This window comes from Phalacrocorax carbo, chromosome 29 (assembly GCF_963921805.1).
Source record: "Phalacrocorax carbo chromosome 29, bPhaCar2.1, whole genome shotgun sequence".
Taxonomy (NCBI): Eukaryota; Metazoa; Chordata; class Aves; order Suliformes; family Phalacrocoracidae; genus Phalacrocorax; species Phalacrocorax carbo.
Window position 1 is genome coordinate 654066 of NC_087541.1, and position 18216 is coordinate 672281.

The 18216-nt window shown below is 71.1% G+C and overlaps 3 protein-coding genes across 3 annotated transcripts; 2 read left to right on the forward strand and 1 right to left on the reverse strand.

Annotated features, from left to right (window-relative positions):
* The first annotated feature begins 141 nt into the window (after positions 1 to 141).
* On the forward strand, positions 142 to 7015 carry PRF1 (perforin 1). Its single transcript, XM_064475426.1, has 3 exons — positions 142 to 426; positions 1500 to 2038; positions 5536 to 7015. Exons 2-3 carry the CDS (start codon positions 1503 to 1505, stop codon positions 6947 to 6949), a joined length of 1950 nt encoding a protein of 649 aa, XP_064331496.1. The 5' UTR covers positions 142 to 426; positions 1500 to 1502; the 3' UTR covers positions 6950 to 7015.
* A 1233-nt stretch (positions 7016 to 8248) lies between these two features.
* On the forward strand, positions 8249 to 12207 carry LOC135318323 (salivary glue protein Sgs-3-like). Its single transcript, XM_064475501.1, has 2 exons — positions 8249 to 9998; positions 10718 to 12207. The coding sequence occupies exon 2, from the start codon at positions 10727 to 10729 to the stop codon at positions 12056 to 12058; it is 1332 nt and encodes a 443-aa protein (XP_064331571.1). The 5' UTR covers positions 8249 to 9998; positions 10718 to 10726; the 3' UTR covers positions 12059 to 12207.
* Positions 12208 to 14174: 1967 nt separating this feature from the next.
* On the reverse strand, positions 14175 to 18158 carry HSD3B7 (hydroxy-delta-5-steroid dehydrogenase, 3 beta- and steroid delta-isomerase 7). Its single transcript, XM_064475474.1, has 4 exons — positions 18035 to 18158; positions 17474 to 17573; positions 16623 to 16785; positions 14175 to 15735 (listed from the first exon to the last, which is right to left on the reverse strand). The coding sequence occupies exons 1-4, from the start codon at positions 18076 to 18078 to the stop codon at positions 15332 to 15334; spliced, it is 711 nt and encodes a 236-aa protein (XP_064331544.1). The 5' UTR covers positions 18079 to 18158; the 3' UTR covers positions 14175 to 15331.
* Positions 18159 to 18216: the final 58 nt, after the last annotated feature.

Sequence of the window (18216 nt, forward strand, 5' to 3'; positions counted from 1 at the left end):
GGTGGGGGAGGGGCGTGCCCGGATGCCTGGGTCCCCCCAAAACCCGCCCCTCCCCCCAAGTGCTGCCCCACATCCTGTGTCTGGGGGGAGGGGGGGGAGGGGCAGCGCCCAGGCGCCTGGGTCACTTTGGGGGGGGGGGGATGGGATGGGGGGGCCTGGACGCCTGCGTGTCCCCCCCCCCCGGGGAGCTGCGGGACCCCTCCCCCCATGGGTGGGGGGGGAGCACCCTAAATCCACCCCCACCCCCCGTTCTGGGGGGGCCGCAGGGCTCTGGCCTGCCCCCACCGTGGGGGGAGGGGCCGCAGGCGCCCGGGCGTGGGAGGGGGTGTGAAGCCACAGGGGTGGGGGGTGGGGGGTGGGGGTAGAGGATGTGACGGGGCCGCCCCCCACCCCCACCCTGCTGTCCCCAGGGTGTCGCAGCCGCTGGTGAGTTCAGGGGCACCTGACCGGGACCCCCCCCCGTGTCCATGTCCCCCTCCCCCGGGACCCCCCCGTGTCCCCCATCCCCCCCCCGGGACCCCCCCGTGTCCCCCATCCCCCCCCCCGTGTCCGTGTCCCCACCCCACGGCCCCCCCCCATGGCCTCACCAGGGCCCCACGACCGTCCCCACATCCCCGAGACCATCCCCGTGTCGTCATCCCCGCCCCCACGGCCCCCCCCACCATCCCCCCCCCAACGTGTCCCCCCCACCATCCCCCCACCCCCTGCCCCATGCCCCCAGCCCCGATGGCCCCTCCCCACGTCCCCCGCGGCCCCGTGTCCCCGTGTCCCCCCTCCCCACGTCCCCCGCGGCCCCGTGTCCCCGTGTCCCCCCTCCCCACGTCCCCAGCAGCCCCGTGTCCCCGTGTCCCCCTTCCCCACGTCCCAGCGGCCCCGTGTCCCCGTGTCCCCCTTCCCCACGTCCCCAGCGGCCCCGTGTCCCCGTGTCCCCCCTCCCCATGTCCCCAGCAGCCCCATGGCCCCGTGTCCCCCCTCCCCATGTCCCCAGCGGCCCCGTGTCCCCGTGTCCCCCCTCCCCATGTCCCCAGCAGCCCCATGTCCCCGCTCCCCACGTCCCCCGCGGCCCCGTGTCCCCCCCCCCATGTCCCCAGCGGCCCCGTGTCCCCCCCCTCCCCACGTCCCCCGCGGCACGTGTCCCCCCTCCCCATGTCCCCCGTGTCCCCGTGTCCCCCCTCCCCACGTCCCCAGCAGCCCCATGTCCCCATGTCCCCGCGTCCCCACGTCCCCAGCGGCCCCGTGTCCCCCCTCCCCACGTCCCCAGTGTCCCCGTGTCCCCGTGTCCCCATGTCCCCAGCAGCCCCATGTCCCCGTGTCCCCGTGGCCCCATGTCCCCAGCAGCCCCATGTCCCCGTGTCCCCCCTCCCCATGTCCCCCGCGGCCCCATGTCCCCGTGTCCCCCCTCCCCACGTCCCCCGCGGCCCCGTGTCCCCCCTCCCCACGTCCCCCGCGGCCCCGTCTCCCCACGCCACCCCCCCACCCCACCTCCCCTCTCCCCCCAGGCCATGGCCGCCCCCCGGCGCCCCCCCTCCTGGCTGTGGCTCCTGAGCCTCGTGTCCCTCCAGCGCTGGTCCCCGGGGGCCCCGCAGTGCCAGCGGGCGCGGGGGCCCCCCTGCGCCGCCCCCCCGGCCCCCGGCACCCAGTCCCTGGGCTGGGGTCTGGACGTCACCACCCTGGCGCCGGCCGGCGGGCGGGTGCTGAGCGTGGGGGGGGTCGCGGGGGGCCGCTGCGTGCTCTGCCCGGACCCGCTGGCCGGCGGGGGGCTGCGGCGGCTGCCGGCGGGGGTCGGCGGGTGGCGGGCGGGGCGCCGCTGCCGCCAGGGGACGCGGGTGGCGGCGGGCGGCGGCGCCCTGGGGGCGGTGGTCGCCGGGACGGAGCAGGTGGCGCAGGGCTGGCGCCTGGGGCTGGGGGCGGCGGTGCGGCGGCGGGGGGCGCTGGCCCTGGCCGGCTCGCACTCGCGGGTGGCCGACTTCGGGCTGCAGCGGCAGCGGGAGGACCGCTACGCCTTCGCCAGCCTGCAGATGCACTGCGTCCACTACTGGTGGGTCTGCCCCCGCCGCCGCCCCTCCCCGCCGGCCTGGGCCGCTGCCCCTCTTCGCCTGCCCCGCCTCCACCCCCTCCGGCTCATCCCCAGCTCCTCCAGCTCCTCCAGCTCCTCATCTCCAGCTCCTCCAGCTCCTCATCCCCAGCTCCCCCGGCTCCTCCAGCTCCCCCGGCTCCTCATCCCCAGCTCCTCCAGCTCCTCATCCCCAGCTCCTCCAGCTCCTCTATCTCCAGCTCCCCCGGCTCCTCATCCCCAGCTCCTCCAGCTCCTCTATCTCCAGCTCCTCCAGCTCCTCATCTCCAGCTCCTCCAGCTCCTCATCCCCAGCTCCTCCAGCTCCTCTATCTCCAGCTCCCCCGGCTCCTCATCCCCAGCTCCTCCAGCTCCTCTATCTCCAGCTCCTCCAGCTCCTCATCTCCAGCTCCTCCAGCTCCTCTATCTCCAGCTCCCCCGGCTCCTCATCCCCAGCTCCTCCAGCTCCTCTATCTCCAGCTCCTCCAGCTCCTCATCTCCAGCTCCTCCAGCTCCTCATCTCCAGCTCCCCCGGCTCCTCATCCCCAGCTCCTCCAGCTCCTCTATCTCCAGCTCCTCCAGCTCCTCATCTCCAGCTCCTCCAGCTCCTCATCCCCAGCTCCTCCAGCTCCTCTATCTCCAGCTCCCCCGGCTCCTCATCCCCAGCTCCTCCATCTCCTCATCTCCAGCTCCTCCAGCTCCTCATCTCCAGCTCCTCCAGCTCCTCCAGCTCCTCCAGCTCCTCATCTCCAGCTCCTCCAGCTCATCCCCAGCTCCTCCAGCTCCTCTATCTCCAGCTCCTCCAGCTCCTCATCTCCAGCTCCTCCAGCTCCTCATCCCCAGCTCCTCCAGCTCCTCTATCTCCAGCTCCTCCAGCTCCTCATCTCCAGCTCCTCCAGCTCCTCTATCTCCAGCTCCTCCAGCTCCTCATCTCCAGCTCCTCCAGCTCCTCATCTCCAGCTCCTCCAGCTCCTCATCTCCAGCTCCTCCAGCTCCTCATCCCCAGCTCCTCCAGCTCCTCTATCTCCAGCTCCCCCGGCTCCTCATCCCCAGCTCCTCCAGCTCCTCTATCTCCAGCTCCTCCAGCTCCTCATCTCCAGCTCCTCCAGCTCCTCATCTCCAGCTCCTCCAGCTCCTCCAGCTCCTCCAGCTCCTCATCTCCAGCTCCTCCAGCTCCTCCAGCTCCCCCGGCTCCTCATCTCCAGCTCCTCCAGCTCCTCATCTCCAGCTCCTCCAGCTCCTCCAGCTCCTCCAGCTCCTCATCTCCAGCTCCTCCAGCTCCTCCAGCTCCCCCGGCTCCTCATCTCCAGCTCCTCCAGCTCCTCCAGCTCCTCATCTCCAGCTCCTCCAGCTCCTCCAGCTCCTCCATCTCCTCATCTCCAGCTCCTCCAGCTCCTCATCTCCAGCTCCTCCAGCTCCTCCAGCTCCTCATCTCCAGCTCCTCCAGCTCCTCCAGCTCCTCATCTCCAGCTCCTCCAGCTCCTCATCTCCAGCTCCTCCAGCTCCTCATCTCCAGCTCCTCCAGCTCCTCCAGCTCCTCATCTCCAGCTCCTCCAGCTCCTCCAGCTCCTCATCTCCAGCTCCTCCAGCTCCTCATCTCCAGCTCCTCCAGCTCATCCCCAGCTCCCCCGGCTCCTCATCTCCAGCTCCTCCAGCTCCTCCAGCTCCTCATCTCCAGCTCCTCCAGCTCCTCCAGCTCCTCATCTCCAGCTCCTCCAGCTCCTCCAGCTCCTCATCTCCAGCTCCTCCAGCTCCTCCAGCTCCTCCATCTCCTCATCTCCAGCTCCTCCAGCTCCTCATCTCCAGCTCCTCCAGCTCCTCCAGCTCCTCATCTCCAGCTCCTCCAGCTCCTCCATCTCCTCATCTCCAGCTCCTCCATCTCCTCCAGCTCCTCATCTCCAGCTCCTCCAGCTCCTCATCTCCAGCTCCTCCAGCTCCTCATCTCCAGCTCCTCCATCTCCTCATCTCCAGCTCCTCCAGCTCCTCCCCAGGTCCCCCGGCTCCTCATCTCCAGCTCCTCCAGCTCCTCATCTCCAGCTCCTCCAGCTCATCCCCAGCTCCCCCGGCTCCTCATCTCCAGCTCCTCCAGCTCCTCCAGCTCCTCTGTCTCCTCCATCTGCTCCAGCTCCTCCATTTCCTCATCTCCAGCTCCTCCAGCTCCTCATCTCCAGCTCCTCCAGCTCCTCCATTTCCTCATCTCCAGCTCCTCCAGCTCCTCATCTCCAGCTCCTCATCTCCAGCTCCTCCAGCTCCTCCATTTCCTCATCTCCAGCTCCTCCAGCTCCTCATCTCCAGCTCTTCCAGCTCCTCCATCTCCTCATCTCCAGCTCCTCCAGCTCCTCATCCCCAGCTCCTCCATCTCCTCATCTCCAGCTCTTCCAGCTCCTCCAGCTCCTCATCTCCAGCTCCTCCAGCTCCTCATCCCCAGCTCCTCCATCTCCTCATCTCCAGCTCCTCCAGCTCCTCCAGCTCCTCATCTCCAGCTCTTCCAGCTCCTCATCTCCAGCTCCTCCAGCTCCTCCATTTCCTCATCTCCAGCTCCTCCAGCTCCTCATCTCCAGCTCTTCCAGCTCCTCCATCTCCTCATCTCCAGCTCCTCCAGCTCCTCATCCCCAGCTCCTCCATCTCCTCATCTCCAGCTCTTCCAGCTCCTCCAGCTCCTCATCTCCAGCTCCTCCAGCTCCTCCAGCTCCTCCATCTCCTCCAGCTCCTCATCTCCAGCTCTTCCAGCTCCTCATCTCCAGCTCTTCCAGCTCCTCATCTCCAGCTCTTCCAGCTCCTCATCTCCAGCTCTTCCAGCTCCTCATCTCCAGCTCTTCCAGCTCCTCATCTCCAGCTCCTCCAGCTCCTCATCTCCAGCTCCTCCAGCTCCTCCATCTCCTCATCTCCAGCTCCTCCAGCTCATCCCCAGCTCCCCCGGCTCCTCATCTCCAGCTCCTCCAGCTCCTCATCTCCAGCTCCTCATCTCCAGCTCCTCCAGCTCCTCCAGCTCCTCCATCTCCTCATCTCCAGCTCCTCCAGCTCCTCCATCTCCTCATCTCCAGCTCCTCCAGCTCCTCCAGCTCCTCCATCTCCAGCTGCCCCACCTCCCCCACCTGCCCCACCAGAGACCCGTCCAACCCCCATAGAACCTCATAGACCCCCCATCCCCCCACAGATCCCCCAGTCCCCCCATAGACCCCCCAGTCCCCCCATAGACCCCCCAGCCACCACATAGACCCCCAGTCCCCCCATAGACCCCCCAGCCACCCCATAGACCCCCCAGTCCCCCCACAGACCCCCCATCCCCCCCACAGACCCCCCAGCCACCCCATCGACCCCTCAGTCCCCCTATAGATCCCCCAGTCCCCCCACAGACCCCCCAGCCACCCCACAGACCCCCCAGTCCCCCCACAGACCCCCCAGCCACCACATATACCCCCCAGCCACCCCCCAGACCTCCCTCTCCGCCATGTCTCACCACCCCCACCCCACCCCCCGCAGGTCCTGGGTCTCCCCTGACGCCCGCCCGTCCCCCCACTTCCTCCGCGCCGTGCGGGCGCTGCCCCCCCGCTTCACCCCCGCCACGGCGGCCGACTACGAGGAGCTTCTGGCCGCCTACGGCACCCACTACATCTGGGCGGCCGAAGCCGGGGGGCGCCTGCGGGCCGTCACCGCCATCCGCTCCTGCCGCGCCGCCATGGCCGGCGCCAGCGCCCAAGAAGTGGCCGACTGCCTGGGGGCGGAGGTGTCGGCCGGCGGCGGCGGCGCCAGGGCCACCGCCACCGCCAGCGCGTGCCGCCGGGCCCGGGCGGGCAACGGAGCCAACGTCACCTTCAACGAGGCCTACAGCGAGCGGCTGGTGGAGGTGGAAGGCGGCGAGCAAGATGGCGACCTCCTCTACGGCAAGGCCGAGGCCTACACAAGATGGCTGCGGAGCCTCCCCGCCGTCCCGGGGCTGGTGGCGGCCAAGGTCCGGCCCCTCCACACCCTCCTGCCGCGGCGGGAGCCCCGGCGGGCGGCGCTACGGGCCGCCGTCGGCCATTACGTCGCCTGGCGGGCCTTGCGGGTCAACTGCAGCCGGGCCTGCGCCGGCGGCCATCTTGCGGGGCCCTGCCGGTGCGGCTGCCCCGCCGGCGAGGCCGTCACGGCCGAGTGCTGCTCGCGGCACCGGGGCACGGCGCGGCTGGCCGTCGCGGTGGCGGGCGGGCAGGGCTGGCGGGGGGACATCCTTTCCATGACCGACGCCTACGTGCGGGTGATTTTTGGGGGGCGGCAGGCGCAGACGGCCACGGTGTGGAACAACAACCACCCGCACTGGGGGGCCCGGCTGGATTTGGGGACGGTGGAGGTGCTCCCCGGCGCCCGGCTGAGGCTGGAGGTGTGGGACGAGGACAACAAGTGGGACGACGACTTGTTGGGGGTCTGCGAGGAGCCGGTGGCGGCCGGCGAGACGCGGGAGGTGGTCTGCTTCCCCGGGGGCGGGCGCCTCCAGTTCAGCTACCGGGCGACCTGCGGCCCCTCGCTGGGGGGGCCCCTCTGCCACGACTACGTCCCGCAGCCCCCCGAGGGCAATGGGGCGCTCTACCGCTTCTCCCAGTGGCCCCCCGGGCCGGGGGACGGACCCGCGGACTGGCCCAACCAAGACGACGAGGAGGAGGAGGAGGAGGAGGAGGAAGGCTGGCCTGGGGACCCCGACTCCGGAGCCTTCTGGGAGGCCGCGGAGACCCCCGGGGTCAACGGCTCCTCCGCTGAACCCCCAGAGATGGAGGCGGGTTTGGGGGAGGACCCTGGAGACCCCCTGGGCGACCCCACGGACGCCTTCGGCCACCTCCCAGGGCCCCTGCTTGGCTCTGGGGAGGGGCTGTCGGGGGCGGACCCACCCCCCGCCCCTGAGGAGGGGTCTCCAGACCCATAGGGCCCACCCCCCGCCCCTGAGGAGGGGTCTCCGCACCCCAACCCAGGCCACCACCCATCCCCGAGCCCCCCCCCCCCCGCCCAGACCCCCCAGCCCTGGGGGAGCCTCCGTGGGGGCCCGGCCGGGATTAAACGCTTTTTGCTGCAACTCCCGACTCTGTGAGGTCCCGCGAGATGCTGGGGGGCACTGGGAGGGGCTGGGGGGCACTGGGAGGTACTGGGGGGGCACTGGGAGCTGCTGGGGGGGCACTGGGAGGTACTGGGGAGGCACTGGGAGCTGCTGGGGGGGCACTGGGAGGTACTGGGGAGGCACTGGGAGCTGCTGGGGGGGCACTGGGAGGTACTGGGGGGGCACTGGGAGCTGCTGGGGGGGCACTGGGAGGTACTGGGGGGGCACTGGGAGCTGCTGGGGGGGCACTGGGAGGTACTGGGGAGGCACTGGGAGCTGCTGGGGGGGCACTGGGAGGTACTGGGGAGGCACTGGGAGCTGCTGGGGGGGCACTGGGAGCTGCTGGGGGGGCACTGGGAGGTACTGGGAGGGCACTGGGAGCTGCTGGGGGGGCACTGGGAGGTGCTGGGGGGGCACTGGGAGGGTTCTTCAGGTCCACAGACCTCACATAGACACACACCCCCCACCCCCCCCCAGCACCCCATAGATACCTCAGGAACCCTGTAGGACCCACAGACACCCCACCCCCCCCCCCGCACCCCATAGATCCTTCCAACACTCCTGTAGCCCCCCAGGTACCCCATAGACCCCCCCATAGATCCCCTTAGCACCCCATAGATCCCCTTAGCGCCCCATAGACGCCCCATAGATCCCCTTAGCGCCCCATAGATGCCCCATAGATCCCCTTAGCACCCCATAGACCCCCCCTAGATCCCCTTAGCACCCCATAGATCCCCTTAGCACCCCATAGAACCCCCCCCCAGATCCACTTAGCGCCCATAGATCCCCTTAGCGCCCCATAGATCCCCTTAGCACCCCATAGACGCCCCATAGATCCCCTTAGCGCCCCATAGACTCCCCAAGAACCCCAAGATGCCCCATATACCCCCCCCGAGGAACCCCACAGATCCATCCAACACCCCTGTAGCCCCCAACACCCCTAGAGCGCCCCATGGCCTGTCCCCGCCCCCCCCCAGCACCCCAGCGAACCCCGGCGGGGGGGTGGGGAGGGGGGCGCCGAGGGGACCCCGGCATCCGGGGGGGGACCCGGGCCTCGGGGCCCCGCGTGGCGGGGGGGGGGGGCACGTTCTGCCCGGGTGACGTCGAGGGCGGAAGAGAGCTGACATGGGGCACCGGCGTCGTGCCCCATAGCGACCCACAGCGCCCCGGAAGGTCCCACGGCCCCCCACTGACACAGGTGAGCCCTAATCCCCCCCCCCCGCAGCCCTCTGGACCCCATAGCAGCCCCACAGAGCCCCTCCAGACTCCTACACGCCCCATAGCAGCCCCACAGAGCCCCTCCAGGCCCTTCCATGCCCCATAGCAGCCCCACAGAGCCCCTCCAGGCTCCTACACGCCCCATAGCAGCCCCACAGAGCCCCTCCAGGCCCTTCCATGCCCCATAGCAGCCCCACAGAGCCCCTCCAGGCTCCTACACGCCCCATAGCAGCCCCACAGAGCCCCTCCAGGCTCCTACACGCCCCATAGCAGCCCCATAGCATCTCCCAACCCTCTGGGTCTTCCCCAGCCCCATAGAACCCCAGAGCAGCCCCTAAGGGTCCCCCCCAAGGGCTCCCCCTGCCCCATAGAGCCATCCTCTACCCCCCGGCCATGGCCCTGCGGGGGGTGCTGGCGCTGCTGTGGGTCGCAGGGGCTGTGGGGCACCCCACGGCGCAGCCCCAGGACTGGGTCCCCCCCTGCGGGAGCTGCCTGTGGGCCATGGTGGGGCTGGGGGCTCTGGCGGGGGCCCTGGTGGTGGTGGGGGGGCTGCTGTGCCAGTGCCTGCTGCGGGGGGGCCCCCCGCCCCCCCCCGAGCTGTGGGGTGCCCCACCGCCACCGTGGGGCGACGAGGAGCCCCCCTCGCCCTCTGTGGCCTGGGGACCCCCCCCGGGACCCCCCCAGCCCCGCGTCACCCTGCAGGACATCGGGGGCTTCTTCCAGCGCGGGGTGGGTTAGGGGCGCCATGGGGTGCCCCCCCGAATATCCCCCCCCCCCCGCCATGGGGTGCCCCGAAACCGCCAGTTGGAAGCCATGGGGGGGGGGCCCCGAAACTGTCAGTGGGGGGGCCTGTGCCCTGAACCCACCAATCAGGAGCCACGGAGCCCCCCGAAACTGTGACGTCAGAGTGTGGGGCACCCCCAAGAAGCCACCAATCAGGAGCTGGAGAGGGGTCCTGAAGCCCCTCGATGAGGCGCGGTGGGGGAGGGGAATCACCGGAAGTGGCCAATCAGGACATCTGTGGTGCCCCGAAGCGACCAATCAGGACTGACTCCCAAAACCACCAATCATGAGCTCCGGGACCCCCTGAAACCACCAATGAGGAACTCTGGGACCCCCTCCCCCAAATCACCAGTCAGGACCGTGGCCTAAAGCAGGACCTATGGGGTGCCCCCAAACCCCCCCGCATCTCCCTGGCTCTATGGGGCACCCCGAAACCGCCAACGTCTCCCTGGATCTATGGGGTGCCCTGAAACCGCCAACATCTCCCTGGATCTATGGGTCGCCCCGAAACCCCCCTGCATCTCCATGGATCTATGGGGCGCCCTGAAAACGCCAACGGCTCCCTGGATCTGTGGGGCGCCCCGAAACCGCCAACGGCTCCATGGATCTATGGGGCGCCCCGAAACCGCCAACGTCTCCATGGAGCTATGGGGAGCCCTGAAACCGCCAGCATCTCCCTGGATCTGTGGGGCGCCCTGAAACCGCCATCGCCTCCCAGGATCCATGGGGAACCCCCAGACCTGCCGCCAGCCCCCTAAGTGTGGGGGGCCCCCCGGAGGCGTGGGGGCCCCGCCCTGGGCGGTGCTTCCTGCCCGCGCTCCCCGCTTCCTGCCCGCTCGGCGCTCGCACCATCCCCCCGCCAACGGCCGCAGCCCCACAGGTACGGGGGGAGGGGGTCCCGGATGACTGGGGGGGGGGCACAAGTGCGCTATGGGGAGAGGGGGGTCCCAAGGGTGCTGTGGGGCACCCAAGGACTTGGAGGGGGGGCCCAAGTGTGCCGTGGGGACTTGGGGGACCCAAGGGTGCCGTGGAGGGCCCGAGGGTGCCGGGATGGACACAAGGGTGCTGTGGGGAGTTGGGGGGCCCAAGGGGGTTATGGGGCACCCAAGGGCATCACAGAGCACCCAAGGGTGCTGGGGGGCTTGGGGGTCCCAGGGGTGCTGTGGGGACTTGGGCGGGGTCCCAAGAGTGCACTGCCACACCCAAGGGTGCTGTGGGGACTTGGGGTGGGGTCTCAGGGGTGCTGTGGGGACTTGGGGGGGGGGGGTCACAAAGGGGTTATGGGGCACCCAAGGGCATCATGGAGCACCCAAGGGTGCTGTGGGGACTTGGGGGACCCAAGGGTGCCATGGAGGGCCCAAGGGTGCCAGGATGGACACAAGGGTGAGTTGGGGGGGGGGGGGGGGGGTCAAGGGGGTTATGGGGCACCCAAGGGCATCATGGTGCACCCAAGGGTGCTGTGGGGACTTTGGGGGGTGGGGGTCCCAAGGGTGCTGTTGGGCACGCAGGGGTACTGGGTGGGGGCCATGGGGACCCCAACAGGGTGACGCCCTCCTGTGGCTCACACAGACACCCCCCCCACATCCCCCCCCCCCCCAGCCCGGCGCCATGGGGCGCCACCCCCCAGCTCGCAGGGCCGTCACCCTCTGGGTCTTCCTGGTCACCTGCTTCGCGCCCGTGCCCGCCATCGCCGAGGCGTCCGTGGGGCCCTCCCCGGACACTGACCTGCACGAGGGGGCCACCACGTCCCCGCCGGCCACCGCGGGCCACCAGACAGCCCCGACGGCCGCCGCCACCACCACAGAGCCCCTGTTGGCCACCACGGACCGCCCAACAGCTCCAGCGACCACCACCAGCCCCACCCCGGCCATGGCGACCACCAGCACCCCCCCACTGGCCGTCACGGACCCCACCACCCCCAAGAGACCCCTGGAGACCGCCTACGAACAAGACTCAGTGGTCACCATGGGCCACCAACCGGTCTTGAAACCCACCAGTGGCCAGCAAACAGCCCTGAAGACCACCATCAACCTCCAGTCAGCTTTGGAGACCACCGCCAGCCACCACCCAACCTTGGAGGCAACCAAGGCCCATCGACCAACCTCAAGGATGTCCATTGGCCACCCCACAACCCCAGAGCCCACCAACGCCCACCAGTCAGCCTGGAAGACCAGTGCTGACCTCGAGCCAGCCTTGAAGACCACCATTGGCCCCCAGTCAGCCTGGAAGACCACCATTGGCCCTCAGTCAGCCTGGAAGACCACCATTGGCCCCCAGCCAGCCTGGAAGACCACCATTGGCCCCCAGTCACCCTGGAAGACCACCATTGGCCCCCAGTCAGCCTGGAAGACCAGTGCTGACCTCGACCCAGTCTGGAAGACCACCATTGGCCACAAGCCAGCCTGGAAGACGACCACCGGCCACCAGTCAGCTTGGAAGACCACCATTGGCCACCAACCAACCTTGAAGACCACCAGCAGCTACCACCCGACCGCAGAGCCCACCACCAGCCACCGACCCCCCCCGAAGACCACCATGGTCCCCCACCAGACGGCGAGTCCGCCAGCCTCCCAGAAGAGCTCGTGGCTCTGGCTGGTGGTGCTGGTGGCCGTGGTGGCCGTGGTGGTGGCCATGGGGCTGGTGGCAGGGGTGTGTCGCTGCTACCGGCAGCGCCACTCGGGCTCCACGTCCTTCGGGCCGTGGGCCGGTCCGGCTCAGCTCCCCGAGGACGACGGCTGCGGCGGGGGTGGGGGGGTGACCCAACCCATGTTGGCCACCGGGCAAGGGGGGGCCACGCTCAGCACCTTCCAAGCCGCCCCCGAAATGGTGGCCATGGAGGAGCTGCCGGGCCCCCAGGATGAGCCCCCCGCTAACGGGGACCCCAGCGTCCAGGGCGCGGCCCCCCCCCTCCCCGAAGTAACCACCTTGGCTTCCTGTTGACAGTGGGGCAGGAAGAGGACCCAGGCATCTGGTCCCGCCCCCACCCCCCTGCCAACCCCGCCCCACCGGTGGGGCTTTTTGTGGCGTTTCTGTCCGTTTTTCACCTTTTTTTTCCCTGTTTCTAAACTATTTAATAAATAATAATAATTAAAAAAACCAGAAGTCGCTGGGCTGAAAACACTGTGGGGGACCCCAGTGTCGCCCACCCTCCCTCCCCCATCCCCCCCCCACGCCGCGACTCACGGTGCTGCAGGGATCACCCCCCCACCCCCCCCCCCAAACTAATTAGCCGGGCAGCCTAATGAGGGCCTCACTGCAGGTTCCCGCCCCCAGCTGGGAAGGCACCCAGGCACCCAGACCCTTCCCTTCCCGGCTGCCGCCAAGGTCGCTGACATCATATCTCCAGTGCCAGAGTTTATTGGGTGCTCGTGGTAGGTGTGAATTGGCCCCCAAAATGGGCTAAAAACCTGGTTCATCGCCCTCAAAGGGGCCCAGGTGAAGGAATCCAAGATGGCTGCCTTCGTAGCACCACCCTTTCCAAGATGGCCGCCCAGTCCAAGCTGTGTCGCTCAATCCAAGATGGCCGCCAGCTCACCTGCTCAATGCCCCAGCGGTCTCCCGCTGCTGACCAACCCAAGATGGCTGCCCAAGCGCTCCCATGGCTGGGGGTGGCAAGGGGGGGAATCAACCTGACATGGCCGCCAGCCACGCAAGATGGCCACCGGCGGTCACACAGCTCATGGCTACTGCCACCCAAGCCAAGATGGCCGCCCAGCAGGGGCACAGAGCCAAGATGGCCGCCCAGCAGGGGCGCCGAGCCAAGATGGCCGCCCAGTGGGGGCACCGAGCCAAGATGGCCGCCCAGCAGGGGCACCAAGCCAAGATGGCTGCCCAGCGGGGGTGTTGAGCCAAGATGGCCGCCCAGCGGGGGTGTCGAGCCAAGATGGCCGCCCAGCGGGGGCGCCGAGCCAAGATGGCCACCCAGCGGGGTTGTTGAGCCAAGATGGCCGCCCAGCAGGGGTGCCGAGCCAAGATGGCCACCCAGCGGGGCCGCTGGCTGCCAGGCCAAGATGGCCGCCCACGAGAAGCCCGTTGGGCCACCACTGGCCTCGTGGCCCAGCCCTGACAGGCCAGGCCAACATGGCCGCCAGCCCCACCAGTCTGGGGTCAGGCAGCCCAAGATGGCCGCCGAGGAGCCAAGCCGGTGTGACCGCCCCAGTACGACCACCCCAGGGCGCCAGTGACGCAGCTGGTATCGGGACCCCGCCCACCACGGCCATTGGTCCTCCCAGAGGCAGCCCAGTATGACCCTGCCCCACCCCAAGATGGCCGCCCTCGGCCCAACCCACACTCCTGCCGGGGCCAATCTGCTGCCCTCAGCCCCACCCGCCCCAAGATGGCCGCCCTCAGCCCAGCCAATCCGCTGCCCTCAGCCCCACCCGCCCCAAGATGGCCGCCCTCAGCCCAGCCAATCCGCTGCCCTCAGCCCCACCCGCCCCAAGATGGCCGCCCTCGGCTCCGCCCACCCCAAGATGGCCGCCCCAGACAGGCCCCTCCCCCTCCCGGCCCCGCCCCCGCAGGGCCAGGAGACTGCGCCGCTCTCATTGGCCGGGTGGTGCCAGGCGGCCATCTTGGATCTGCCAATTGGGCGGTGCCCGGAGGCCATATTGGATTCGCGGGCGGGGCCGGGCAGCCGCATCCCATTCGTCCATCCACACGAAGGCGCTGCTTTCATCACTGGGGCGGGGCTGGGCGGCCATCTTGGTTTTGCCACTCGTTCAGTGGCTGGCGGCCATCTTGTGGCCGTGGCTGGCGGCCATCTTGTCCTCCCCGGCACGACCTTTGCCTCCACCGACTCCGTCGTGCCCGGCGGCCATGTTGGGGCACCTGGCGGCCATGTTGGCGCCCCTGGCAGCCATGTTGGGGCACCCGGCGGCCATGTTGGCGCCCCTGGCGGCCATGTTGGGACACCCGGCGGCCATGTTGGCGCCCCTGGCGGCCATGTTGGCGCCCCTGGCGGCCATGTTGGGGCCCCTGAAGCACCGGCGGTCACAGGGATTCCCACCACGCCCACCCACGCCCACCCCGCCCCCAAAAGGGACACAGGTGTCTGGGCGGGGCGGGAGAGGTCCCTTTAATTGGCCACAGAGATAATGAGATGCAAATGAGCATGATAATGAGGGGGTGGGGAACAAAAGCCAGGTGAGGGGGAAAACCTGGAGCTGGAATGTGGGGGGGAAGAGCCAGAGGCGGATCCTGGGCGGGGTCCAGGCTGCAGCCAATTGGAGGCCAGAGGCGGGGCCGGCAGGGGGCAACGCCCGGCCTGGATCAGGGCTGGGATCCGGGTCAGGGCTAAAGCCCGGCCTGGACCAGGGCTGGGATCTGGGTCAGGGCTAAAGCCCGGCCTGGATCAGGGCTGGGATCCGGGTCAGGGCTAAAGCCCGGCCTGGACCAGGGCTGGGATCTGGGTCAGGGCTAAAGCCCGGCCTGGACCAGGGCTGGGATCCGGGTCAGGGCTAAAGCCCGGCCTGGATCAGGGCTGGGATCTGGGTCAGGGCTAAAGCCTGGCCTGGACCAGGGCTGGGCTCAGGTTTGGAGCTAAAGCCCGGCCTGGATCAGGGCTGGGCTCAGGTTTGGAGCTAAAGCCTGGCCTGGATCAGGGCTGGGATCTGGGTCAGGGCTAAAGCCCGGCCTGGACCAGGGCTGGGATCCGGGTCAGGGCTAAAGCCCGGCCTGGACCAGGGCTGGGATCCGGGTCAGGGCTAAAGCCCGGCCTGGATCAGGGCTGGGCTCAGGTTTGGAGCTAAAGCCTGGCCTGGATCAGGGCTGGGATCTGGGTCAGGGCTAAAGCCCGGCCTGGACCAGGGCTGGGATCCGGGTCAGGGCTAAAGCCCGGCCTGGATCAGGGCTGGGCTCAGGTTTGGAGCTAAAGCCTGGCCTGGATCAGGGCTGGGATCTGGGTCAGGGCTAAAGCCCGGCCTGGACCAGGGCTGGGATCCGGGTCAGGGCTAAAGCCCGGCCTGGATCAGGGCTGGGATCCGGGTCAGGGCTAAAGCCCGGCCTGGATCAGGGCTGGGATCCGGGTCAGGGCTAAAGCCTGGCCTGGATCAGGGCTGGGCTCAGGTTTGGAGCTAAAGCCCGGCCTGGCTCTCGCTGGGGGGGGGGGGGGTCGCACTCGGGCCTGGGCTGGGAGCCGGCGGGGGCAGCTGGGCGCCGGGGGGGGGGGCGGTGGGGGTGGGTCCCTGCGGGTGGGGCGGGGTCGTGGGCGCGGCCTCAGGGCGCGTCCAGCTGGCGGATCCAGGCGACGGTGCGTCGCCGCGCCCGCTCCCAGGAGAAGAGGGGCCGGTAGCCGAAGCGGCGCTGGGCCTTGTCGGTGCGGACGCTGAAGGGGGTGGAGGCGACGGCCAGCGTGTAGGGGTTGAGGAGGGGGGCGTAGCGGCCCAGCGGCCGCAGCAGCCCCCGCAGCGCCGCGTTCAGGCGGGCCAGCAGCGCCAGCAGGGCGGGGGGGCGGCCGCGGGCCCCCCAGGCGCAGCCCGCGGGGCCCAGCAGCAGCATGTTGAACTCCTCGTAGGGCGCGTAGGGGGAGGCGTCGTAGCAGTAGAAAACCTCCCCCGCCACCGACGCCGGCTGCCGCAGCCCCGCCCGCGCCGCCAGCACGTGCATCCAGGCCACGTTGCCTGCGGGGCGGGGCGGGCGGGGCTGGGGCGGGGCCGGGCGGGGGGGCTGGGGGATGTGGGGCGGGGGTGGGGCGGGGGGATGTGGGGTGAGGCGGGGGGATCTGGGGTAGGGCTGGGGTGGGGCTGGGAGGGGGCGGGGGGATGTGGGGTGGGGGCGGGGCTGGGAGGGGGCTGGGGGATGTGGGGTGAGGCGGGGGGATCTGGGGTGGGGCTGGGAGGGGGCGGGGCCGGGCGGGGGGGCTGGGGGATACGGCGTGGGGGTGGGGCGGGGGGGATGTGGGGTGGGGCTGGGAGGGGGTGGGGGGCGGGGCTGGGGTGGGGCTGGGAGGGGGCGGGGGGATGTGGGGTGGGGGATGTGGGGCTGGGGCTGGGCAGGGATGGGGGATGTAGGGCGGGGGCGGGGCTGGGGGATGCAGGGTGGGGGGTGGGGCTAGGCTGGCGTGGGGGCGGGGCTGGGGCGGGGCCAGGCAGGGGGCTGGGGGATATAGGGTGGGGGTGGGGGGTGGGTGAGCTGGGGTGGGACTGGGGCGGGGCTGGGGGATGCAGGGTGGGGCGGGGGTGGGGGATGTGGTATGGGGGCAGGTCTGGGGGATGTGGGGTGGAGGTGGGGCTGCGGTGGGGCGAGGGTGGGGCTGGGGGTAGGGCTGGGGGTGGGGCTGGGGGATGCGGGGCAGGGGTGGGGCGACAGTGGGGCTGGGAGTGGGGTGGGGCGGGGGTGGGGCTGGGCTGGGGTGGGATGTGGGGCTAGGGTGGGGTAGGGTGTGGGGCTGGGGGGGCACAGGGAGCCCCGGGGGTGGGTAGAGGGCGTGGGGTAGGGGGTGGGGCGGGGGGATGTGGGGTGGGGCGGCCGTGGGGCAGCCGTGGGGCGGCCGTGGGGCAGGACTCACCCGCGTAGACGCGGCCGTGCTCGGCGTGGGGCGGGAGGGTGCGGGGCAGCCACCCGAAGGCCGCCTTCCCCCGCCGGTAGAACTCGGCCATGAGGGGGTGTCGCTCCCCATAGATGCCCGTGGGGCGCAGCGCCACCGTCACCAGCCGCCCCCCGCCCGCCACCTGCGGGCACGGCTGGGGTCCCCCGCACGGCCGGGACCCCCCGGGGGCCCCCCCGAAGCCCTGAGTCCCCCCCCCAAACCCCTCAGCCCCACCCAGTCCCCAGGTTCCCCCAGCCCCCCGGGACCCCCCCAGCCCCCCGGGACCCCCCGGGACCCCCCAGCCCCCCGGGACCCCCCAGCCCATGGGACACCCCCAGCCCATGGGACACCCCCAGTCCCCAGGACCCCCCTCAGCCCCCCAGGACCCACCCAGCCCTGCCCATCCCCCAGGACCCCCCAGCCCCCGGGACCCCCTGGGACCCCCCGGGACCCCCCAGCCCCCAGCCCCCCCCCAGCACCCGGGAGCCCCCAGCCCCCCCCAGTCCCCGGGACACCCCCAGCCCCCGGGACCCTCCGGGACCCCCCCAGCCCCCTGGGACACCCCCAGCCCCTGGGACGCCCCGGGACCCCCCCAGCCCCCTGGGACACCCCCAGCCCACGGGTTCCCCCCATCCCCCAGGACCCCCCCAGCCCCCCTGGACCCCCCCATCCCCGCCCATCCCCCAGGACCCCCCAGGCCCCCGGGAACCCCCGGGACCCCCCCCAGCCCCCCCAGCCCCCCCCAGCCCCCAGGACCACCCAGGCCCCTGGGAACCCCCAGCTCCCCCCAGCCCCCGGACCCCCCGGGACCCCCCGGGACCCCCACGCACGGGGCTGCCGTTGGCCTCCAGGACGAGGCGCTCGGCCTGCGCCTTGCTGAGCGGGTAGGGCTCCGTGTGCCGGGTGGGGTACGGGGAGTCCTCGTCCCCCCTGGGCCGGGGGGCGTGGTCAGCGGGGCCACGCCCCCGTCCGGCCACGCCCCCCCCCCCGCGCCCGGCCACGCCCCCCGCGCCCTGGCCGTGCCCCCGCACTCGGCCACGCCCCCCGCGCCCGGCCACGCCCCCCCGCGCCCCGGCCACACCCACGGCCCCTCCCCGGGGCGGAACACGGGGGGCGGAATGTGGGGGGGGGTGGGGGGTGGGGGGCCTCGGAGTGGGGTGAGGTTGGGGGTCCGGGACGCGGGGGCCCCTCCCGTGGGGCTGAATTTGGGGGTCCCGGAGGCCTGGGTCGTCCTGTGGGGCAGGTTGGGGGTCCCGCATGGGGGGGGGGGTGTGGGGTGGGGTTCTCCCGGGGGTCTCTGTGGGGGGGGGCGCCGGGGGGTGCAGGGTGGGGTGTGGGGGGGTGCGGGGGGGTCGCCGTGGGGGTGCGGGGGGGGTTTGGGGGGGCCCTACCGCAGGAAGGGGTCCCCGCGGGTGTTGGGCCCCACCACCTCCATGCTGCTGGTGTAGACGAGGCAGCGAACGCCCCCCGCCCGGCACCCCCCGATCACGTTCTTCGTCCCTGGGGGGCCCCGGGGGGGGGGTGTCAGGCCCCTAATTCCCCACGGCCCCCCCCCCCACACCCCAGACCCTCC

Bases quoted from the DNA above. Each gene is read 5' to 3' on its own strand.
- PRF1 (XM_064475426.1), top strand. From the start codon at position 1,503: ATGGCCGCCCCCCGGCGCCCCCCCTCCTGGCTGTGGCTCCTGAGCCTC. The intron at 2,039-5,535 runs GTGGGTCTGCCC...CACCCCCCGCAG, and splicing joins ATGCACTGCGTCCACTACTG to GTCCTGGGTCTCCCCTGACG.
- LOC135318323 (XM_064475501.1), top strand. From the start codon at position 10,727: ATGGGGCGCCACCCCCCAGCTCGCAGGGCCGTCACCCTCTGGGTCTTC.
- HSD3B7 (XM_064475474.1), bottom strand. From the start codon at position 18,078: ATGGAGGTGGTGGGGCCCAACACCCGCGGGGACCCCTTCCTGCG. The intron at 16,786-17,473 runs GTGCGTGGGGGT...CCGTGCCCGCAG, and splicing joins TGGAGGCCAACGGCAGCCCC to GTGGCGGGCGGGGGGCGGCT. The intron at 15,736-16,622 runs GTGAGTCCTGCC...CCCGCCCCGCAG, and splicing joins GCACGGCCGCGTCTACGCGG to GCAACGTGGCCTGGATGCAC.